The 25,568-nt window shown below is 48.7% G+C and overlaps 2 protein-coding genes across 2 annotated transcripts in view; one reads left to right on the forward strand and one right to left on the reverse strand.

Moving 5' to 3' along the window:
* Window positions 1–25,568, reverse strand: part of LOC126517368 (MYG1 exonuclease) — a 238,680-nt gene that overhangs the window by 43,696 nt on the left and 169,416 nt on the right. The gene's annotated exons all lie outside the window — the stretch shown is intronic.
* On the forward strand, window positions 754–2,337 carry Srr (Serine racemase). The gene has a single exon (XM_050167084.3). It carries the CDS (start codon window positions 795–797, stop codon window positions 1,848–1,850), a length of 1,056 nt encoding a protein of 351 aa, XP_050023041.1. The 5' UTR covers window positions 754–794; the 3' UTR covers window positions 1,851–2,337.

The raw sequence follows: 25,568 nt of genomic DNA on the forward strand, positions 1-25,568 counted from the left end.
TAGTCGAGACGTTGCCGAAAACAAGCAAATTGAAAGCGTCGTCGGCGATGCCTTTTAGCACATGTGCCACTTTTATCTGCTTCGGACATATTATCGTCAGCTTTGCGGCATAGAGCCAAGACGTCGAGGATGTAGGAAACGTACGGCTCTGTAGATGACTGAACACGAGACGCAAGAGCCTTTCTCGCGGCAACCTTGCGCCCAATGGGGTCGCCGAACAGTTCCCGTAGCTTTTCTTTGAAACTGTCCCAACTGGTTATCTCGTCGTCATGCGTTTGGTGCCACACGCGTGGGGTGCCGCCGAGATAAAAGATGACATTGGCGACCATAATCGTTGGGTCACACCTGTTATTAGCACTGGCGTGTTCATATAGCTTGATCCATTCGTCAACGTCCTGTCCCTCCAGGCCAGAGAACACACCTGGGTCGCGATGTGGGGCAACCGTGACGATTGGAGCAGTCGGACAAGCCGAAGCCGTTGCAGAGGCGGGCTCGTCACCAGGAGGCATGGTGACAAGCTCGATGTGCCGACCACTTCGGAGTTCCGTGGTGAGGCCGGGGATCGCTAACCTCATGTGTGGAAAGACACAGACGAAAGAGGCTATTTACAGGCTATTCACACTGGAGCCAGGCAGCCAGGCCGACCCTCGCTCGCGCCAAGGGCCCTGACCAACTTCATCGTCGTTCTCGCGGCGGCTCGTCTCTTGAGCATCGCTCGGTGATATCGTAATACAAGCCAGCAAGCCAGCTGCGATTACGGCTTCGCGTTGCAAGTGACAGTGCGGCCGGTGGCGATGGAGGACGGCTCCCCACGGCCCGCTGCTAGCGACAGGCTGCCGACAGTTGGGCACTCCCGGCCACTGCACGTCCGCACGCCGTTACTGGAGAGCCTGCCGCTTTCAGAGATCTACGGGCAGCGGGTTTACCTCAAGATGGACAACGTCCAGCCGTCGGGATCCTTCAAAATCAGGGGAATGGGCGCCCTGTGCCAGGACGCTAAGCGCAAAGGTGCCTCCAAAGTGGTCATAGCTTCCGGCGGCAATGCTGGCATGGCGGTGGCGTACGGTGCGCGCCAGCTGGGAATGGAGTCCGTGGTAGTCATCCCTCACAACGTGCCACGTCGCATGGTCGACAAGCTGCGGCTTGAAGGGGCTCGCGTCGAGGTGCAAGGCAACAGCTGGGACGATGCCGACGAACGAGCCAAGGAGATCGTCGCCGTCCAAGGCGGCTATTACTGCCACCCTTTCGACCATCCCCTGATATGGGCGGGCAACGCCACCATGGTGCCGGAGATGAAGGAGGACCTGGTCGACCAGGTGCCCGCCGCCGTTGTGGCCTCGGTCGGTGGCGGCGGACTGGTGTGCGGCCTCTCGGACGGCATGGAAGCTGCCGGCTGGGCGCAGGTGCCTATCATTGCCGTCGAAACGCGAGGCGCCGACTCCTTCCGGGCCTCACTGCGCGCAGGCAACCAGGTCACGCTGCCCAGGATCACCAGCATCGCAGCGGCCCTGGGTGTGCGCAAGGTGTGCACCAGGATCCTAGAGCTGTACAAGACGCGCAGCATCTTCTCCATGGTGCTCTCCGACCGGCTCGCTGTCGACGCGTGCAACCGGTTCGCCGACGACCACCGCGCCCTCGTGGAGCCCGCGTGCGGCGCTTCGTTGGCCGCCGTGTACGCAGCGCGGGTCACCCAGATGCGCTGCCAGAAGAGGCTCGACCCGGCGAGGCCTCTGGTGGTCGTCGTGTGCGGAGGAAGTGCTGCCTCCCGGCAGCAGCTGGAGGAGTGGACCAAGTCGGTCGCCACCGGGGCAACCAGTCCCCTCGACAGAGACCACTCGGGCATCGACTGAGTCGGCGCCGCTTGCGCGCTTCAGGTCGACTTTGAACGCGCCCGATACGTTCGCTGGAGCTCTTATCTCGATCAACATTTTTCGGACGAAATTCCCTCGCCGTTACACGAGGCGAGCTCTTATCTCGATCAACATTTTTCGGGCGAAATTCCCTTGCCGTTATACGAGGCGTTATTTTTTTTAAAAAGCGGAGACAAATGTTTCTATTATCATAGAACGCTGCCACCCAACATTCGCGCTGTGTCTACGATTTCCTTCCTCCGTAAGTACAGGGAAAATAAAAGATGCTATTTACGGGCTATTTAGACTGGAGCCAGGCAGCTGCAGGCCGACCCTCGCTCGCGCCAAGGGCCCCGGTCAAGTTCATCGTCGTTCTCGCGGCGGCTCGTCTCTCGAGCATCGCTCGATGATGTCGTAATACTATCATTGGAATGTATTATTAATTTCACGCTACGGAGTTGCGCCGCAATATAAGAAGCTTCTTGTTCTTCTTTTCTTTTTACCTGATGCCGTGGTCTGCAGTGGAACGTTTCTCTTGACTGTACCAAGGAGTATACTGTGAACCCTAACCTTGCATGCTGGCTCCTCATACTTCCAGTTATGTCGCTCTACATCCGCAGTGACCCGTCGGCACATATTCTGCGACCTAGCCGGGAAGCACTCATTATGTTCCCCGCATGGGCAGGGAAACGTAAAACTAAATTGCGCAATGGTTGCTGTTGTACGTACTGTATATATACCAAACAGTCCTTGTTAATTTTTTCTTATTCCTGCGCCATGGTTGCAACCTAATGTGTTGCCTTTTTGTTGTTGTTGTTGTTGTTATTCCCCTTTTCGCAGGCCGTTTCAGCCGTCATTAGCGAGTCCAGCTGATTTATCTTCTTTCTTCTACTCCTCCGGCAACAAATAATAGTCGCATTTTATGACGTCACGTGAGAGAGAGAGAGAGAGAGAGAGAGAGAGAGAGGACTCGAGCGTGCGTGCCAGCAAGCCTTCGTGTGGCACGAATTGTTCGACTGTTATGCGAAAGAGTGCAAGGAAATCTATAGCCCGTTTGCCGTGCACCCCAGCTTCCATTGCATTTCTCCCGTGAAATGCTCGGTGTCCAAAGCCCCTGGACCGACGCGCCAGAAGCGTTTGCATCGGCCCTTGCTAGGACCGCAGCAACTTCTGACCCAAGCGAGCAGACTGAAACTTGGGGGTACGAAACACTTGAACATGTGCAACTACAAATGATGCCCTAAACTACCCCTATATATGCATATATATTCCGGCGGTTTGACTGATATGCAAGTGTCCTCGGCTGTGGGGATGTCGGGCCGTTCGTGAAGTAATCATCGCGGTGACTCAATGAGACCGTGCGCGGTTAGCTGCGAGCGCAAGGTCGCGGGCTCGGTTGGATTTCCGGCAGCAGAGGAAATGCTGAAACTCCTATGTACCTTGTAATCCGTGCACGTTAAACGACCCGGGCCAGGTGGTCAAAATAATTCGGAGTCCCCTACTTCGCCACCATTCATAATCACATCGTGGCTTTGCCACATAAAATACCCGAAACACGAGTTCTTAAATCACCAATGCGACAAAGGATTACTACATAAGTGACATGTGGCTTCATTTTTCGTCTTTAACTGTCACGGCATTCTGAGCTGTTCTTGCCCTTTCAACGCACTTTTTTTTTTATTATGGCAACGTGCTCTGGCTTCTCTGTAGTTTCGAATCTGCACACAGTGCTCCTGTGAAGTTAAAAAACCTGCAACAACAAAAATACAATCTCGCATGATAGAATGCTAGCTCTGCCATGCGGCTTCCGAGATCCTCATTTTTTTTCTCCACCATATGCGTCATCGAGCGAAGTGTCCCAATCTGCTTCGCAATGCCAACTGAAGTTAAGCAGTAGCAGCAGCAACTCGGAGACGTCAGCCATTGTGCGATCGCCTGCCGTCACGCAGGAGGGCACTAAAGAAATGGATGGATGGATGGATGTTATGAGCGTCCCCTTTGGAACGGGGCGGTGGCTTGCGCCACCAAGCTCTTGCTACTATGCTATACTATGCTACTATGCAACTACAGCGCTCCAAGCGGATGCGAGTAACACCTGAACCACTTTCGGTTTCGATTTTAGGGGCGCGTGTTTTAAACGCTATTGCTGGTACGCGTTACGCCAGCTGCGCTGATCGGCGCGGCATTTGTTTTTGCATCTACGGCTCAACCACGCCATGTGTTGGTGAGGAATCTTTCTTTATTTAGTAAAACAAATACGCGTGATATTTACAAGCGTCCATCGATTCTGTGCGATTGGCAATTTCATGGAGTAGACGCAAGACACCTTCTGAAATGAGGAAGTGCCTATTTTGCTCTATATAAATGTTCGTTCCGGGCTTTCGGTGCGTTCATCCAACGTTGCGGCATCAGGCAAGCAGCAGTGGTTCCCGTACGAAGCTCCACCGAACGGCATCAACTGAAAAAAGGGGGCATATATGTGTCATTTTAGTTGTGCCCACCTCTGTATACGTGACGTAACATCACGTCAGCTGAAGCTAATACCTCTGTCGCACGGCGCGTGTAATTTCATTCATAGTACACGACATTCAAACCGAATGTCATTGCGGTCTTGCGGTTCCTGTCTACACGGGTATACAGAATGGCATTCGCAAATGATGGCGATTTTTATCGGCACCTTGCGCACGCAGGCAATCGGCAATCGACATGTGTACTTTCAGGTTGCGATTCACCCTGCGCAAACCGGTGAGGTGGCCTTCCCATACTTTCAGCAGTGCGCTCGTCTCGTCTTTGGTCCAGTGCGCTTTTTGCTTCTCATTCTCCACTGAAGAAGCTGCAGAGTTGGCTTCCGTGGTTGGTGGATAGGTCGTCGAAATTACACAAGTCGCGCTTGCATGGGTCCGGGAATCTCATTCAATGGGCGAATGTCATTAGCTGTGAATGTCATTCACTATGCCCGTGTAGAAGCAACAAAAAATGGCATTACGACGTAATCTCATTCGCTGCGAATGTCGTTACACGTGCCGTGTGACAGGGGTATAAGTTGTGTCGAAAACGGGCAGTCAGAAACACGGACCTTATGGGACAACTGCGTGCAGATGCGTAACACGCGAAAGTGCTGAATGAGCGACATCAAAAAAAAAAAAAAAAAAAGTCGCTTTTACAGAGATGACGTAGAAAAAATATATAAAATATGAAGGAAACATCTGATGCACAAACATTCCTCCATTCGCGGGAATTATTTCCCGCTCTTTAAGTTTACAAATACACAGACGACTACCCGTTTACGACTCAACTTGGCCTCAGCCGACGCGATGGTACGCCACATATACAGTGGTGGCTCCCAGCCAGACGCTCGCAGAATGCCTTCTACTCGCACTCATGACAAATTCGTGGGTGCAAAGCCTGTTTTCAGTCGTTCAGAAGACGGAATTTTACCAGTTCCTGGTTTGTGAGCTTCTCGGCGTTACCTATCGCGGGTTCTGCCGGCGCAAGCAACACACACACCCATGTTATCCTCTTGGCAATCGCTCTTCGCGTTTTTGACAAGCGTGAGCACCGAAAGAATATGCATGTTGTGCGGGGGGGGGGGGGGGGAGGGGCATAAAAAGCGTGGCAAGCTTGTCGCAGTAAGATTAAGTGCACGCGAAACTAAATGGGTCACCACGGCCAAACTGCTTTTCGCTAACTGCGTCACAACGCCGGGTGCGGCCAGCCCGTGCCCAAGAAAGTCCCGAAATAAGTTCCAGTAATGTTGGGGGTCAGGGAGAGCGTCACAAACATGTCCCGGAATGATTCAGTACACGCCGAGTTAGCTGGCCACAACAGCCCAACTGTCTCTCGCTAACTGCCTCACAAGGTTCGACACCGTGCCGACTACCGAAAACAACTGCTCACTTTGCCGTAGTCGAATAGCGCAGCGGTGCCGCGTTAAAGTACAGAAGGAACGCAGGATACGTCGGGAGCCCAAGAAACCAGGCTGCATCCAAAAAAAAGACAGACGGCTCACCGAACAGCCGAGCGCTCACATGTGCAGCCGCCCTCGCTCGCTTCGGTGGCGTGTCTGGCGCATGGTGCATGCGTCCGGCGCGTCCTGGGCTTGTCGCTAGGTAACGCAATAAAAATAGCTCGCAAAGCGCAATTTCTGTTATGCGCAAACCTTCTTAGTTTTAGCGGGAAACAATAAAAGAATGTAAAACGTTGTCCATAAGTTCAGTTCACATTCTTTTTTTTTCCGATGCTCGCGTCAACTAAGGGATGGGGGCGAACACTAGGCGTGACGTGTTTCCCCGTTGCCAGTTTTCGCCGAGTGTCCCCTCTTGTTGAATTGCTTTTTTCTATGCGCCAACCTCGAAAGTTTGTCAAAAGTACATGGCAGAAACAAGAGAACGAAAGCAAGCAAGCAAGAAATCAGCAATAGGCAAACGTTTGGTATCGGCCAAACTGGGGAGAATTCATGAGCATGGTGTATGTGCAAAGAAACATTACGTTGGTCATACCCATTCGTTGAAACATCGCACTGATTAAGCCTGTTGCTCAGATTTCAAGGGAAAATTTATGAGGGACGCTTTAAAAGTTTGCTGACCCAGAGCATTCTGCTTCACGCGTGAAGGAGGTTTGTGGAACGGAGAGCGATGGGGGACAAGAAGGTCAGCCTTCCCTCGCGCTGTCAACTTCACTGATAACACTGCGGCTGTCCTGATGCATAACAATGCGAGCGAAAGGAGAGGGAACGGATGCCCGGCGTAGAATTTCCTTCTCCCTCGGCCAAAGAAGACGACATGACGAGCGGCATATTTTTTTATTATTATTATTTATTGTTGCCTACTCCGGCCACCGCTAGGGGAAGGAGCGGGGCTGCGCTCTGTGGCCACTAGAGTCACTGCATATGCTGCTGGCATATCCAGTAACTCTAGTGGCCAGTAACTCTAGCTGCTTTTTATGCGGGTTGGCGTCGAAAGTTTCGAGTTGTCTGCACGGCTATATTTGGGATATATTTGTCTTATAGGGCCCCTCACCAGGCCCCATAGAAAATTTTGGTTATACGCTAGAAATTGTTACGTGTCCTCTAGGGAGCGTTCTGCCGCAAAATTTTTTTTTCCAATCGGCTCATTAATAGTCGAGATAGAAATATTTCAGTGCCGCGAAACCATGATTTCAGCAGGCGGGCTCCGCTGCCAAACAAGACGCTCTCTCCACGCGCGCCGTCTAGCCTTCGCAAGCGAAATTCCTTCCCTGCGGTCTCCCATACCGGAGCTCGAGGATCGCGTGAAGCATACGTCACAGGCCTCGCCTTCATTTTTTTCCCCTCGGTTTTTTTTTTTTTTCGGCGCTACGCACTTCCGCCGACGGCGTCGCGCGCGAGCTGTTGTCTCGTTCGCGCAGCGCACGATTTTTGCGCGTTGAGCGCAAGTAAACATTACCAGTGGTATAATTCAGTACTACACGAATACTGAGGCAGAACAAGCAGATCGCAAAGCATGATCACGCGCCGAAACACAGTATCAAATGGCATAGTTTCGGTACCTGCGCACGTCACCCCACGACCGTGGGAACAAGCAGACGAAGCGGAAGCACCCCCCCCCCCATCCCTCTTGCTTCGGTGCGAAGTAAAACAAAAAACACGCAGACATTCCGTCTGTGTGTTTTATTATTTCCCTAAACTTCAATTCGTCAATTCAAGAAATAGATCACACAGATAACAGATGTTGTCTTGAATAATTCTCGAAGTCACGTGTCACCACGAGCGACTTCACACTGCGGACACGACTACGTAGGCGCAGGGGCACGACTACGTCACCGTCTGGCTTGGAGCGTGGCAGCCGCGAGGAGAAGGAAAAACGGCGTTCGGTTTGAAATTTTAGATCTTTCCGCAGCGCGTAGCGATGTAAAACTTTGCGGACACGATCGTTATCGCGCAATGTATGCCCTGCGCTTGTCAGCTCAAAATGGCCAGACCTGGTGAGGGGCTCTTTAATGACTTTCGGGTAGGGAGGACCACGTCAACACTGACAAATTTCGGGAACGCCGGTTTATGAAAACCCAAAGCTTATTGGTGCTGGAAACATATGCAGGCAATCTCGAAGATCGTATTTTTAGGCAACGCCGGCGCTTGGAGGACGGCGTTAGGTCATGGTTGCCATATATTTATACGTCATTTCAGCACTAAGCTGTTCTTCCTGTTTCGGTGCCGTCTGCTGCGGGTTCACGCGTGATTCAGTGAGAAAAAAGGTGAGGCTGACAGTGTACGTGTTCCCTTCCGGCAGACATACAGAAAGTTATTATGTGGACTTACACAACAGCTCAAGTACTCGCACGCATGTCGCGGCGCGACATTTTCGCCCGTGGTCCTTTCAATGTTTATCAATGGTTCCTCGGAGCCTATTGCTTGGTTTTTCCGCAAACCGCCGCGTTCTTTATTTGTCCAGTAACTTCAGGAAAAAATACGCAAGTCGCTTTAAACGAGAAGATTTCCCCCCTGCTGTCTGAGCTTGCTTTGTCCCTATATTTGCGCTGCCTCTTTCGAACGCAGCCGTCGAACGCGTGTTCAGCCAGGTTTTGTTTACAAATAATGATTTGAGAAACTGCATGCTGAATGAGACACTGCAAGCTCTCCTTCACATTAAGTTTTGTCTGACAGAGAGTGGGGACTGCGGCGAAAATTTTGAGTCAGATGAAACAGTTTCTGTCGCGTTTCAACTCTACAGTTCCATATGATTCAAGTGGCAGTGGAAGTTAATTCAAAGGGGCTACATTGTATATTTAATCCACTTGCGTATATCCCCAGTGTGAGAAGTATCAACTGGCACTCTACGCAATGCCCTCCTTTCTTTTCGTTTTTTGTTTATTCAAGCCGCTTTGTATTACTTGGAAGTTGAGATTGCTTCATGGTACTTCTTGAACGTTGCATATTATCGCAATGATAAGCTCTGCAAATATATGAAAAACGATGTTCATCGACAGTGAAGATGACAAGGCAATTGCTCACCAAAGGTCGGTGAGCAATTGCCTTGCCAACGTCAGGATGATAACTCGTCGGTTTTCCTACCCTACTGCAGCAACATTTTCTCCCCCTTTAAACTTTGTGAGCACGAGTAATTGCGATAATAGCTTACTTTTTATATGCACGCACTTTAAGATCATATATCTTAATATATATATATATATATATATATATATATATATATATATATATATATATATATATATATATATATATATATATATATATATATTAGGTTGCACTGAGAGTAAGGTACACAGCCCCCCTCGGAAATTTGGCAACACAGGCACGTGTTTGCATTCACAGAAACTTGCGTACACGTTTTCATATTGCACGAATCTTGCCAGCGAATTCATGTTGGAATAATGCGCATTTCAAATCTTTTCGATACTAATATCATCATGTTTATTTCCAGTGCCATAATCCAGGTGGCAATTATAACTATAAACTGGACCGGTTGGACAATCGTCCACTATGAGAACTCCAAGCTTTAGGTCAGTGTTCCCAAAGAACCTCCGCGTTGAAGGCCTTACTCGCGTCATTAAGATTCCTGCGCTCTACTGGGCTTCACGACAGACTTTAAGAACGCCGCCCCCTATCGCTCTATAGTGTACGCGGTTTGTTCGCGCTCGTCTCTCTTTCTCTCTATATCCCCCTTCTACTCTCTTTCTCTTTTTATCCCCCTTAACCCTTCCCCCCCGTGCAAGGTAGCCAACTGGAACTACCTCTGGTTGACCTCCCCGCCTTTCTATGCGTCTCTCTCTCTCTCTCTCTCAATTCACCTCTTCTGCTATGGGTCAGCAGGTCGTTCTGCTTGTTCTCCCTCAAAGGCGTATTGCAGTCACACCTGCCGCTTCTTCGCACGAGGGAAATGTGAGAAGGTTTAAAGTTTTCTCCAAAGTCCAGTGTGCCTCCAAGCAGCAGCATTTGCTAACTGAGCGTCGAGCTGCATACGAGCGAAAAATGCAAAATTTAGAGAGAGAAAGAAAGAAAGAGAGGGGGAGATGGGAGAGAAATGACAAGTTTATTTTATGAATTAAGCTTAGGAAAGGCATCCCTATTTCAAAATGCATTGAGCTCGGGCCGCCTCTAGGGCACTCGATCGTGACCAGCCGAAGCTGCTCCTCGAAGTTGGAGCTGGCAATATTTTGCCCGACTCTTACAGAAAAATGCTTCGGGTAAAGCGAGGCATGCACTAAATAATGCCAGCTCAGAGCGTGGCTCAGTAAATAACGTCATGAGTAAATCGGAAAAGAAATCCTTCGGCTCATTGTAACAATAATTAGCGTCAAAATCAACGTCTGAGTGGCAGCTCTCACTAAAATGCTTTACGCAGATCTTGATGCCATTGTTCTGCTGGTTGCATGCGCCAGAATTAATTTTGAAGCCGGAAATACGCGGTGAGATATGGAAACCTGCAGAGCATCATCAAACGTTTTGGTTATGTTTTTGGCTACTTTTCGCACACGAAAAATTTGGGTCTGGCAATTTAGGGCTACATTTTGAGATCATTTGGCTATCTTTTGTTGGGGCCGCGTGGCAACCTTGGTGCCTCGATGCGCCAGAGAGGATGCATCCAGGCACCCTAGCGGCCACGTCATCCGCACCCTGCTTCAAAAGCACGCAGGCGCTGATTAGCTGACGATTCATTTTACGACTGGTACCCGAGTGCAGCGGAAGCGACGAGCAGCGCTCAGGTGGCTCCCGCCGTGCCCGGCCAAGATAACGAAGCGTCTGGCGTGTCGCCTGCCGAAGGAAAAGTACTAAATACTTCGGTCGTGCTCTGTCAAGGTGATCAAACGTCTGGCGTATCTCTTGCCGAAGTAGTGTTAGAACCATCGCTCATGTCTTGTGAAGATCATCAAGCATCTGGCCCATCGTCTGTCGAAGAAGTGTTAAATCCATCGGTCGCGCCTGGTCGACGTCGTCAAGCGCATGGTCGAGGTCGTCAAGCGCCTGGTCGAGGTCGTCAAGAGCCTGGTGGAGGTAGTCCAGAGCCTGGCCTATCGTCTGACGAACGAGAGGCGTTAGATAGGTGCCTTTTTCTGCACTGCGACCCGAGCGGGTGTCCGTACGATTACTATGATTTTGTGGAAGCAACGAAAGTGCTTAGACTTGACCACGACGTCGAAGGCCTCGGGCCGTTGCAAAGAACGTGGATGATTAAGCTGAAGACAACTGAGGCCGTGCAAATTCTCGCAAATGCCGGGGGCATGCTGGTGAAAGGACGGTACTGCGCCGTCGTTGAGCCTGGTATGGAAGAGATCTGGATGAAAGTTCACTGGGTGCCGTTCAACATCTCGCATGCATCTCTACGGGAAGCGCTTCAGGAGTTTGGCATCGTCAAAAGGGTGAGCTGTCACAGGTGGTCTACGAACGAAGACGAAGTCGACACGACCACTCGGCACGTTCGTCTGTGTCTCAAGGAAGGACTGACACTGGAAGACTTGCCGCACCTGTGTATCTACCGCGGTCTAACACTTCTCTTCGTCGTCCCGGGTCGACCGCCAATATGCATGAAGTGCCGCGAGACAGGTCATTTGTCTTTTAGATGCACGGCACCGTGGTGCAGCAAGTGTATGACGTGCGGCCACACGACGTGGGAGCATTCCGCGGAGCATGAAGAAATGCGGGTAACCCCAACTACGGCGTGTGAGGAGGCCTGTGGCTTCGCGAGCGAGCGAGAACCCACCGCAGTAGCCGAAACAACGGCCGCACACCCCGTCGAAGTCCGTACCGCTGTAGAAGCTGGAAACGTCGAATCCGAATCGGAAAGTGGTTTCGAGAGCAAGCGCCAGGAAGCAGCGCCACTCCCCGAAGCAACCGCCGAGCAACCCGCCGATGTCTTGACTGATACTGAAACTGCGGACGCTGACTGTGCACAGGGAAATACTTTTAAAAGTGAGCAAGACGCAACGGCACTCGCCGAAATAACGGCCGAGCACCTCAAAGAAGTTTTGAGTGATACAGAAACTGGTCACACAGACTGTGAACGGGGAAGTGCTTTTGAGAGCGAGCAAGAAACAACGTACGATAGCCTGGAAGACGTTGACTGATACAGGAACTGGGCACACTGACTGAACCGGGAAGTGACTGTGAGAGCAAGCTTGAAACGAGGCCGCTCGCCCAAAACAACGGCCGAGCACCTTGAAGAAGCTTTGACTGATACAGAAACTGGGTCACACTGACTGTGAACAGGGAAGTGATTTTGAGAGCAAGCAAGAAACAGCGCCACTCGCCGAAGCAATGGTCGAGTACCCCGTCGTAGTTGCGGTCGACTGATACCTATATAAACTGCGAACAGTGACTAGGCGTCACCAGAACGCGTCCACGGAGAGTGGGGGAAGACGGCGTCCACAAATTGCTCCCCACTTCAACTTTCCCCGGTATGAGGAACAACGCCTTTGAAGCTTTGATCGTCAAGTTGACCTGTACGATCGGTGCCGAAACGATGCCCTGCACTTTCAACAGTGGCCTTTGGGAACATTCAGTTAAAAGTTAATCAAAGTAGACCTTGGGTAACTCTGCAGTTAAACGAAGCAGTTTCACCTTGGCATAGTATGGACAGAATAAAAATAAGCTGGTTGTGCATATATTTGTGGATTTAGCGGCCAAGAGCTGTTACGCGAATTCGTCTGGAGTGTTGAATAAACTGTCATTTCTAGCAACATTGGTCAATACGTAATTTGTTATCTTATTTTTATTGTGATCTGTAACGTTCATTGGTTACATTTTTGCGACAGTTTCTATCTACGTGTGATATCTGCATACTTTCATTCAGGTCAAAGTGACGAAAAGATGTGTGTCCGATTTTAAGGTGTTGTCCAACGCAGTGCAAGAAGTTGCGTATACCGTGTGATGTGACACGTGTTGCATTTGCTAAACGAAGTTCGCGGCATAAGCTCTTGCACTTTGTGACTCGTAATACGCGGGAAAATGCTCTCGCCAGTGCGTTATTCGAAACGTGTAGAAATAGCGTTAACTTGAATGCCCAGCTGCACGCTTCCCCTAATCTTGGTTGCGTAGAATCTAAAGCGCTCCGTTAGGAAGTTTAAGGTTTTGTGCACCCAAAGTTAAGGGAAGCAAACAAACATACAAAGTTAGGGGAGCTTGCAAACAACGCAAATGGTCTACAATGATAATTGTTTTTTTTTTTTTTTTGCGCGCACAGCAGCTAAGGTATACGCTATTTTCTTTAAAGATTCAAACGCACCAGGATTAGTGTTTTCAATGGCCTTGCAGCTACTTTATCTAGTTTATTGTATGTTGCGTGATATTTATGAGCGTGGGTAAGTGGATCAATATTTATTTATTTATGCAGTACCCACAGACGCCAAAAGGCGTTACAGTGGGGGGGGAGGTTTTACAAAACCGTTAGAAACGCTCACGAAATAATTTTTTTTTACACGACGTGTGAGGACAACAACAAAAGTTCAACAAAAGTTACAGAAGTTTGAAAACACGGTAAGTTATACATGGGCAACTGAACCAAAAGGTAAAAGAAACGGGGTATAGTTAAGTCACTTTAACAGGGTAAAAAATACATGGTTTGACGCGACGTTGATGACACCGGCAGGTAACCTATTCCATTCTTGTATAGCTTTTGGAAAAAATAAATCCTTATGGAGTGCTGTCTTGCACGGAACTTCTCGTATACCTTTAGCGCATGGTCCACGCTTCGCGATCGGTAATGTGCGGCGTTATACATTTGTGCCTTTCTATAACCAATTGTACCGTAGTAAATGGAACGAAAAAGCTTCAGTCGCAGCCTTCTGCGTCGTACTCTCCAAGGTATCTCATTTAAGCTCTCCCATAGCAACCGCAACGCTGAAATTACCTTTGTATCGACCTGACGCGTACCGCACACCTAGATTCTGTACTCTCTCAAGTTTATCAATGTCACGTGCCGTCGGAGGGTCCCACACTACGCAGGCGTACACAAGGACAGACCTTACGTACGTTTCGTATAGCAGCTCTCGTTTACACATGCTGTATGCTCTGGAGTTCCCATGAAGAAAACCTAGCATTTCCCCTGCCTTAGCGGTTACATAGTTAATCTGTTTCTGCCATGATAATTCTGGGCGCACCAAACACCCAGGTATTTAAACTGTATGATTTAGCTATTAAATTGTTATTCAAGGTGTAAGAGAAATTTATAGAGTTCTTCTTTCGAGTGAATGTCATGTCGACTGTTTTGGTTAGGTTTATCTGCATGCGCCATTTAGTGCAGCATTCACTAATTAGATTGAGGTCTTGCTGAATCAGACTGGCATCATCCATGCTGCTAGTCACCCTATATAACACGCAGTCATCTGCAAACAGGCTTAGATGCGATGTCAGACCTTCGCCAATATCATTTATATACAATAAAAAAGCAAAGGCCCTGGACAGAGCCCTGGGGTACACCGGATGTAACTTCTTGCGGGCGCGACTGAACCCCGTTTACAACCACGAACTGCCGGCGTAGGGTAAGATATTCCTTAACCCATGAGACAACCTGCGGGTGAATTTTATATTTATGCATTTTTTTTCTGTGAGCAATGAATGGGGTCCCGTGTCGAAAGCCTTTCTGAAATCGAGGAAGATACACTCAACTGAAAGCCGTTTACCCAAAGCAGAAGCAATATCATTTGTGAATTCTAACAACTGTGTAATACAAGAAAACCCCTTACGAAATTCGTGTTGGGAGGACATAATCACAGAATTAGTATGCAAATGAGCTACAATGCTCGTGAATAGAATATGCTCTAGTATTTTACATGTGATGGATGTCAGTGATATTGGAGGATAGTTTGAAACGTCGCTTCTAGGGCCAGACTTATGAACAGGGACAACACCTGTTTTACAGTCATCAGGCAGGGCGGCTTCGAGCAGCGACTTGTCAAAAATTAATTTCAAGTACTTGGAAAGCGGTTCAGTGCATGATTTGAACAGGAAATTGGGTAAGTCATCGGTACCACAGGCTTTAGAAGTGTCGAGCCCTCGAAGCAACGCGTTATTCGATGACGTGCATGCTGATTACAACATCATTCATGTCACTTGTCATTTCGAGCAGCGTTGGCCCGTCCACAGAAGGCATTGTTGAAGAAGTGCAAACGGAACAGAAGTAGGCGTTAAAGCATTCTGCTTTGTCAGTGTCATCATGAACTGTGACATCACCGGACACGAGAGGGGGAATATTTACTACATCCTTTCCGTTCTTTTTCACGTGCCTTTAAAATTCTTTTGGTTTATCTTTTAATCGTGGTTGAATAGTTTTCAAATAACTGTCTTTAGCAGTGAATAATGCTTCTTTAACTTCTCGGAGTTATTTCTTTCAGTTTTTCCTCTGTTTCACTTGATGGTGTTCTGCAAAAGGCGTGATAAATTCTCTGCCATTTTTGTGCGAGCTGGCGCAACCTTTTCGTTAACCAAGGTTTGTTTTTACCTCTTCGCGTCGCCAGTACCCAAGATGGGACAAACCGCTCACGCAGTTCCAATATTTTTTGCTTCAATCACCGACACAACTGTTCCGCCCTCCTACACTCGGCTTCTGTTACAAATCCGATAAAATAGGCGTCTAACGCTTGATTAATACAATCTAGATCTGCTTTTTTTGTAATTGGACACTCTTCTGTTAACATGGGTTGTGGTTTTAACATAGGCTAGAGACGTCGTCGACACGACAGCCTGGTGGTCACGTATACCAGGAATGACGACTGTTGAATGCACAAGATCAGGTCGATTCGTTAGCAGCCAGTCCAGGATAGTGTTTCCCCGCGTGGGCGAGAGGACTAGCCTTGTGCAGTACATACAGATTCGCCATATTAATCATTTCTGTATTGCTTATTCCAGTAGCTGGGATAGTATTCGGTGTATTCCATTTAATATGCCGTAAATTGAAGTCTCCCCCAATTACCATGGTATCTGTATACACTCCATCAATTATGCCTTGAAAACAGGTGAGAGCGTCTGGTTAAACTTCCATATACGGTATATTGCACTGAATTAACGCATCCCGAGAAACAGATAGTAATTACAGCGCCGTGTCTGACAATTAATGACCAAAAAGAAAAAAAAATCGTAAGCCATTCCACTATGACGGTGGATGACGAGCCAATCTATTTAGTGCACGACGCAGAATTTCGAACCAAGGTACGAACCTATTTATTGTCTCGATCTGTGGTAATCGTGACGATATGGGCACGCGCACACATTCGCCTATATAACCTCTGTCATTAAACGTGTCTGTCACGTAAGACAATAAATGGCTCATGCCCCCGCAATCGGTGCCTCCCCATTACGACGATGGTCGTTATCGAAACGTAGTCCGTCACAGACGTTGCAGGAGCAGCCAAAATGACGATCAAGGAAGTCTCTTTGGAACCTCGCGTTTGGATCCTTGAACTCAACCACGTAGACACCTTGACGCCGAAGACGCTTCGCGCCATTCTCCGACTCACGGTATGCTCATTACCACCTGAACAGCTTTCAGGGGGTAAGCTGTTCACGGGGTAACGGTATGCTTCCTCGGTTCTCGCTAGTCGCCTACGTGCCGTCTCGTGGCCACGCTTGCGGACGCGCGCCTTGCGCCTGCAGCGCCTCGCGCGGTATGGCGGTTTGCATCCACAAAAAACGAGCGAACGCGCACCCGTCTCACACTGGGCTCACTCATCGATGCCTTGGCAGACGCCACTTCGTACTTTGTTATCGACTGTGTTTTAAAATGCTTCGGTATCTATAAACGCAACTGCAATATCTTTATAACCGTTATGTGAGCACAAAAAGGAAAGAAGCAGCACTGGGCTTTAGCGTCCGCACGCCGTTAAAATTATGGGGTTTTACGTGCCAAAACCACTATATCATTATGAGGCACGCCGTAGGGGGGGGGGGGGGGGGGATCTGGAAATTTAGACCAACTGGGCCGGGTTCTTTAGCGTGCGCCTAAATCCAAGCACACGGGTGTTTTCGCATTTCGCCCCCATGGAAATGCGGCCGCCGTGGCCGGGATTCGATCCCGCGACCTCGTGTTTAGCAGCCCTGAACACCATAGCCACTAAGCAACCACGGCGGGTGTTCGCACGCCGTCGACGATCACACTCGCGTCGCTGCTCCCGCCGTCGCTCTTCACACGCGCGCTGTTCTGCAGTCCTGACGACGCGCGGCCTACCCCACTGCACGGGCGGAACGAAACTGAGGTCGTTCACCTATAGAGCAGTGACGTCAGCGTCACTCGAAAGAGCCATAGGTGATATTTTTTTTTGCGCTCCGGAGCCAGCTGTGGAAGAAGACGACGACGCTCGAGCCATTGCTGATGATGATAATTTCTGCTCGCAGACGCCACGAAACCCCGGATGTGAGCCACGGATATAGAGCTTCGCTGTAAGAAAAAAAGGAAGATGGTTGATCACTGCATGAAAGGCAGCCTCAGGATCGAGGCGTTGCACGTCCGATTACTGGGTCGGCCGCCTGCTTATGCACACAGCGGACGAAGGACGGAAAGGCGTGCAGGACAGAGACAAGCACAGCGAGCGTGGCATTGCGCACACGTGTTTGCGGAGAGCCTTGAACAAATCTTGCCACAACCTGATTCAGGAGAGCTCGAGCGTGCGTGCTTATTAGTTTAAAGGCGGCACGCAGGCTGTCCGCGTCACCTGCTCGATTCTGTGTCAGAGGCGTTGCAACGTAAGAAGTCAAATAACGGGGACATTGTTACGTGCGGCAATACATTTAGCAAGAAAGAAGGTGGCAGTTTTTCGGTACAGACATGGTATATATCGCATAGGCTGAAGGAGGTTGGGCAGGGCTTTCTGAAGCTTTCTTTTTCTGCTCTGCATGAACAGCATCAGTTGTGTGCTGCAGAAAGTGTATGCCCTATTTATGAGGAATCGCCCACGTGCGATACGAACCTCTGAAAGAGGTTTGTTGATTTAACAATGGGTGTGGACATGACGTATACTCCGCTGTCATGTGGCCTAATTAGGTGCGTAGGACAGCCGGGCAGATTGAATATCAGATTACAGGAGGATCATTTAAAAGTGCAGAGAGAGAGAGAGAGGTTCCTTGATTTACGTTCACACACACACACACACACACACACACACACACACACACACACACACACACACACACACACACACACACACACACACACACACACACACACACACACACACACACACACACACACACACACACACACGCGTGTTTTGCATGAAAATAAAGTTTAGTTGGAAGTAGATGAGCTTGTCTCCGTCTCGCCTTTCCGTCCTTTGTTGGCTGTCTCGCTGTGCACATATCATGCGCCCACTAGCCCGGTCTCACACCTTGCTTCGGCCCGGTGATTGAGAATTTTCCTTCCTCTGCAGTGTTTTGTCGTATGACCTAGACTGACACTGGTGGTGACGCTGCGTGATCATTTGGAAGTTTGAGCTGGAAACAAACTGGTCGATTCCGCCCGCAAGCATTTCGTTCAGGATATTGCCTCGGCAGAAAGTATACATTGCGATAGTACGTGTAACAGGGTGAATTTTAATAAGAGGCCGAAAGGAATAAGAACGCTCGTGTGGTCGAAATTTTCGCGGAGAACGTTGCTACGGTGTCCCTCAGCGAGTTCCCTTCGGAAGGATCAGGAGGAAAACGCATGCCTAAGCACACGAAGTTAGCTAAAGGTTGCGAGCAGCTGCGATGGTGATGGGATTGTGCAGTTTGCATGTCTAGGACGTCGGCAAACGGCTACGTTCAGATAGCGAAACTATTCAGTTTCACTATAACTTTAACACCATGCGACTGAGGCATGCGTTGCCATTGCAGAAGTGATACGTCTAAGGAATCTCGCTTCGACATACGGCTTGCTGCCGGGATCGCAAATTATCGCAGCGTGTACTCTGATATGGACAAGTGCTATTTTGTCGTTGTTTTCTTCTTTTTATTATTATCTTTATATAATAAATTCCATATTGAGGTGAGGTTTGCCCAGTGTCTACACTTTCTCGCACTGTGTAGCTACCACGCAATCTTAGAAACTCGCGTATGTGCTTCCGTGCTTCTTGAAATTAGTGTATTGTCCAAAACTTTGTAAACTGGTTACCGTTGGGCATTACGATTCGATGTACCAAGCAAGTAATCCACATAACACGTGCACCTATCGATCTTAAAAAGAGAACTCGTTCCATAGAAACAGCACGTGCACAGACTCACGCACATTCACAGAATTATATTTAGCTGTGTATGCCAATTCTTCAGTGATTTAGAAGCACTACATTTAAGCAAATTAGGCACGCACGATGCTGCATGCATGCGACGGACTCGTGTGTTTTCGCTTTCGTACAGATCCCAATGTATAACTTCTGTAATTTTCCAGACTCGCTTCTGCTTATCGCTGAGGTTTGAGACCCTTATTAGCAGGCCATAAATGGAACATTTAGCATGGTGGTCGTAGGACCCCCGACTTCAGACTATTCTTGGCAGAGGGGAGGGGGGGGGGGGGGGGAATGACAAAAAAGAAAAAAAAAGAAGCGGGGAAGGACCGTCGAAGATGTGGGGAAAGTGCCAGTCCATCATTGCACGCTATGTTGCAAACCCACAAGCCAAAAGAATGACCTCATGTGGCAATCGTCTCCATCTTAGTGTCACGAGGACAACTGTCAAAGAAATGGACAAAATAAAGAATTCTTCTTTATTTTAAAGAAGGATTCTTTAAAGTACTGACAGAAAATTTTTGTCTCGTTTTTATTGCTTTATTGGGTAGCCGTCATCCCAATAATTATGCTATGGAGCCTCAATTATGCTATGGAGCCTCACGACTAATAATCAAGCGCAGCACGGCTTCGGACGTGAAAAACACGACCCATCACGTGATCGAAACGTCATCTAAACATGCTATATAGGGGGGTCTCGTCGTAACAGATGCTAATGAGTGACGTCAGAAGTACCGGAAAATTTAAGCTTTTCGCATTCTGCCGGCAGCCCGTAAGTGACGGCAAAAATAACATTTAGGCAACCTGCCGGCAGTCTTGCAAAATTTTATATCAGGCATTCTGCCGGAAGCCATGAGAAACCTGGCAAAATTCTATTTCTGTCAAGGGAAAGCTGTTTATTGATTTATATTGTGTGCTGGAACAAGGAATAGCTCTTAATTTAGGGAATCTCGGTTGACCCACGCTAAGCGACAGCCGGCAGAATATTGTTTCTATGTCATCACAGCAGCCGCGATAGCGCCGGCCAAATTGCAATTTGCGCTTTTGCCGGCAGCTGTTGATTGCACAGATATTTATAAACATGCGACGCAACATCTTTATTGCCTGTTTTTCGGTATTAACAGTGGTATATATATATATATATATATATATATATATATATTTCAACGTTTCGGGCTTTCTTTCCTTGGATTTAGCACCGACAATCACAGATTTTTTACGTTCGATCGCTAAGAAAAGTTTTTTTTTTTTTTGGCTTTACATTCGCACTGCCACACATCGCATGTTTGAGAACCACTTCACTTGTAGGAACGTCATCACAGATGTCAAAATCAAATGAATCGTCGCTGCTTAGCAGCTCTAAGGCGAGATCCATCACTATATATGACGCTGATTGGGAAGTTTTAGAAAGTGCTCTTTATTTTATTGCTCTTCAACAAAACCGTAGTTAGACCATTGACTACAAGCATCGTTGGGTGTACCAGCCCACCTCGGTCCAGCGCTCTGATCAGATCATGGTGCCTTTAAGCAAGGGAGATGCCTGTTTCTTTGTCCACTGCCAGTGCCTCTTTGCATTTTTCGCATTTGATGCTTCTTCAAAGTAGCGTGGGCGGCGTATCTAGCCACGTTGATCAAGACCCGTATGATGTCTTTGATCTTCGAGAGTGGCTCCCGAGTCACTACAACGTTGCATCGAGAAGTTGCCACTGTAAGACGCTTGCTTCTTTGATGATGTTGCGATGTAATACCCCTCCTGAATGACGCATTCGGGTGCGAAATGATCCTCGCAAATCTACAAAGAAAGTTACTTGCATGTAAGTAACGGATTTCTGCTCGACACACGTTAGTAAGGGGGTTCCTACATAATACAGCATAATACACGTCAGTAAGGTGGTTCCTACAACATAATATGAAAAAGCGTGCGGACCAACCCTGACTAAAAAGAGGATTTGACATTACTCCCCCTGGAGTGCTGAGAAGGAGTGAAATCTTCTGGTACTATATATAGAGCGCATCCACTCTTTGCCCAGATGATTATGCCGAGGAGAGCTGAACGCGCGCAGCCTCCGTACAGGGTCGTAATTTCCCCAACAGTTGGGAAAACAACACTTAAGCACGGGGATGTTAATGTCACAGCAGTATTAAAAATACGGGTGCTTTTCAAATCAGTGTTGGAAGACGGCCAGCGACGCGAGTTTTGGAGAGCACGAGAAGTCGCAGACAACTTGATGCAAGGATCGACTTGGCTAAACTTGACCCGAGAAGCTACTGCAGGCACGTTCCGAAGCGTTCAACAAAAGCCGCTGTGTGGGCGCAGGGTTTGACGGGCCACGACAACAGAGCCACGGTGACACGCTAGCACACTGGTCACGTGTCGGCGCACCTGTGGACAAGCGTGACGGCAAGGGAGGGACGGGTTCCTTCAAACTTGTTTCTTTTTTCTTTTCTTGCTTTTTTTTTGTTGTTTCTTTTTTCTTTCTCTTGGAACTTGTTTCTCGCGAGGCGGAAAATTCAGCGTTGTCGGCGTTGCCTTGACCCCGCGATGGTCCAAGAAGAATAGGAACGCTAGACCCTTCGAGCGAGTCGGACCCGCGAACTTTGGTTTTAACGAAGGCGAAGTTAATAGAGGTACTGTTAATTAAGATATCGTTAATTAAGACAACTCGAACCTACGGCCTTTTGTGGAAGTCGAACTCACGACCTTTGGTGTTCATTAGGGCGAACTTAATTAAGGGTGACGTAATGAAGGCCCTCGAGCCCACCACCAAGAATCATCGGTTGAGAAACACGTTAAAAGAATACAGAGAGGAGTCTGCGGAAAATAAGAAAGCATACGAAATCAGCACTGGAGACGTGCAGAACTTTCACGCAGAAAATTGCCAAGGAAATTACCTACAATCATTCTAGGTGAAGCTCTTCGTACATGGGAAGTACGCGGTATGCGGTGCGCGGGCAGAGGGGGAAAAAACGGATGAGCACCTGATATTTTATTGTAAAAGGCTTCGCCCTACATTTCAAAGCAACGGGGCTATCTTTTCCAAAGCATTGGGGTTCAGGGGCAGTGGAGACAAAACAGACTTTAAGCAGGTAGAAATAACCAAACTGAGGTTGTCGGTTTGGTGGCTAAAATCAAGGCAAGAGTGAAAGTTCACCCTCCACAAAGTACAAACTATATTACTAATCACGGGTAGGTGAAGGGTGCCACTGCCTGACTTTTTTTCTCTTTTTTATTCTTTTAGGCCAGATCACTGCTTGTGTCCACCCGTTACAAAGGGGCTGCACGCCACTACATCATCATCATCATTTAAATGGTGCAGCCTTATCCATCCGTTCATAATTTTCCTCTCCCTCAGCAAAAAGAAACGCAAAGTGCCATTTTTTGTTTCTGATTTCGACCGCTATGGAAAGGAGCGGCGCTAGTGCGGCGCAGTGACGTCACCCGCACCCCGCTTCAAACGTACGATGGCGCTGACGTGCTCATTCTGCGAGTGTCCGTCGAGTGCAGAGGACGGGTCGAGCACGCCTCGGTCATGTCTGGTCAAGATGATCAAACGCCTGGCGTATCGCCTGCCGAAGAAGAAGTGTTAAGGTCATCGGTCGTGCCCGGTCAAGATAATGAAGCGTCTGGCATGTCGCCTGCCGAAGGAAAAGTGCTAAACACTTCGGTCGTGTTCTGTCAAGATAATCAAACGTGTCGCGTATGTCTCGCCGAAGCAGCGTTAAAGACATCGACCGGGTCTTGTCAAGACGATCAATCGTCTCGCGTATCGCCTGCTGTAGAAGAGATCTCGAGGCCGTTGGTCGTGTCTGGCCAAGACGAAGCGTTTGACGCATCATGTGACCGAGAAGAGGCGGAGTGGGACATGTGCCTTTTCATGGACTGTGACCCGTGGGGGCGCCCGTACTTCTGCTGTGATTTTGAGGACGCCGTGAGAGGACTTGGACTGTCTCAAGACGACATCGCAGGCCTCGGGAAATTGGAAAGAGGATGGGTGATTCAGCTAAAGACAACCGAGGCTCTGCAAACCCTCGCAAAGGCTGGGACCATGCTGGTGAAAGGATGGTACTGCGCCATCATGGAGCCTGCTATGAAGGAGACTTGGATGCAGGTGCACTGCGTGCCGCTGCGCATCACGAATGCTTTCATACGGGAAGGGCTTCAAGAGTTTGGCATTGTCAAAAAGGTGAGCTGTGGCAAATGGCGCAGGAACGAAAGCGTAGTCTCCAGCACCACCCGACATGTTCGCATATGCCTCAAGGAAGGAACGAAGGTGACAGACATACCGTATCTGTGGGAGCACGGTGGTGAAACGTTTCTCATCGCTATCCGAGAGCGACCGCCATTTTGTCTAAACTGCTGCGCGCTGGGTCATCTGAGCTTTTCCTGCCCCGCGCCGAGACGCAGCGAGCGAGAGCGTCAGTGTTTGTTTAGGCAGGTGACCGGTGGCGCCCGAGAGAACAAAAACGTATTCGTGGAGCCGGGAGAAACGCAGGTGAGGGTGACCGACGCCCGTGAGACGGCAAGTGGCTTTGAGAAGAAGAAAGAACCAGAAGCAGTCGGCGAAACAACGGCCCAGCACTCCGAGCAAGCCTCGACTGATTCTAAAGCTGGGAAAACCGGCTGTGAACCGGAAAACGGTTCCGAGAGCCCGCAAAAAACGCCACCAGTCACCGAAACAACCGCCGAGCACCCCGCGGAAGCCTGGATTGATATAGGAACTGGGAGCGCCAGCTGTGAACAGGAAAGTGGTTTTGAAAACAATCAAGCAACACCACCATTCGCCGAAACAACCGCCGAGCATTCCAAGGAAGTCTCGACAAACCCAGAAGCTGGGAACACCGGCAACTGTGAACCGGAAAGTGGTTTGGAGAGCAAGCAAGAAGCAGCACCAGCTGCCGAATCAACGGCCGAGCACCGCGACGGAGTCTCGACTGATTCAGAAGCTCTCGGAAATGAGTGGTGGTGCTCGATGATGTGATGTGCTGCGAGCGTCGAAATGTGGCCCGTGCCCTTTTCAACAATGATGGCCTTCGGGAACGTTCCGCTTAGATTAGTCAAAGTGGACGTTTTCTAACTCGGAATTTCAGGAAGCAGTTTCACCTGTTGGACATTCTGGACAAGAAAAAAGAAAGTCTGTTTTTGTGATTATCCGTGGATATTGTGTTCAAAGGAGAGCCACGGATACGATGGTGAGGCCTTTAAATGTCAAATGTGCTGTTGGAAACGAAATTAGCAGGGGTAATTGCTGTTGCACGAATAGGTCACTAGTGTTGAGGGAAATGTGCTCTTTAGCAACTTTGGTCAGTGCACACACACACAAAAGTGTGTGTGCACTGACCAAAGTTGTTTTTTTCTTTTTTTGCGTTTTCCTCTCTGTCATCTTTCTAACCCCTATCCCCCATCCCCAGTGTAGGGTAGCAAACCGGAGACTCATATCTGGTTAACCTCCCTGCCTTTCCTCTTCATTCTCTCTCTCTCTCTTGGTCAGTGCGTTGTTTGAGATTATTGGTCCAAGATCGGGAACGAGGGGTGATGAATACACGTGCTTGCCCCCCCCCCCCCCCCTCCAAAAAAAAATCTACATAAACACTTTGAACACATGGAGAACTTGCTTCTTTCGAAATGCAACGTTTTTTTTCGCAATTCATAGGCAGGATTCCGGTTTTGTCCTCCCATAAATCGCCCGATAGAAAGGAAAAGGCTTCAGCGATGAGCACCATCGTTTACATTTTAACTTGTTTATTGTATTTATTCGCAAAATTTGTACGATGGCATTTATGCAACGTGTGATATCTGTCAGCGCACCATCATTCAGGTTAAGGGGTGGAACGTCCGACTTTGCGATGTTGTCCAGGAGTGCGGCAACATTCTACCTGTTTCGAGTGATACCATACATGTTCACTTTCGGCCTTCCAAGGTTACAGTATTGAATTGCACACTGTGAATCGCCAGAGACGCTGACAGCCTCTCGCCGGTGAATTATTCGAGAAGCTTTACAAATAGCGCACTCAAGCGTCTTTTGTACCTGCTTGCTTTCTCTTGCGATTGCTTCTTTTGTGTACATTGCGTATTTTTTGTATACCTGGCGGCTTGCGTTCTCTAACCTTGGATGCGCAGCACCTAAGACTTCCTAAGAGAGAAGTTTTTGGCTTTGTGCATGCAAACCTCCAAGCTTACAGAAAAAATAACGTAAATTATCTGCAATGAAGAATGCTTTGTGTACACAAACGATAATGTAACCGGCACAAGAGGGGACACATCATCATGGGATACCAACTATCCCGCTCTCACACCTTGTGTACACAAAGCCGTTAGGATACGCCGTTTTCCTTAGATTAAAGTCTAAATTTAATTTCAAGATAAAGCAAACACTTCTTAAATTATTGCTCGAGGGTGCTCCTTAGAAGAATGTGCTAAGAAAAAAAATTTCGCTCTGAGCTAACTGGGATTTCTTTATTCAAATACACGTAAGACGGACAGAAGCTTTAATACGAGAACTGCTTGGCCCAATTGAATGACGTTTGGTGTTTTTGAGA

Source organism: Dermacentor andersoni, chromosome 11 (assembly GCF_023375885.2).
Source record: "Dermacentor andersoni chromosome 11, qqDerAnde1_hic_scaffold, whole genome shotgun sequence".
NCBI lineage: Eukaryota > Metazoa > Arthropoda > Arachnida > Ixodida > Ixodidae > Dermacentor > Dermacentor andersoni.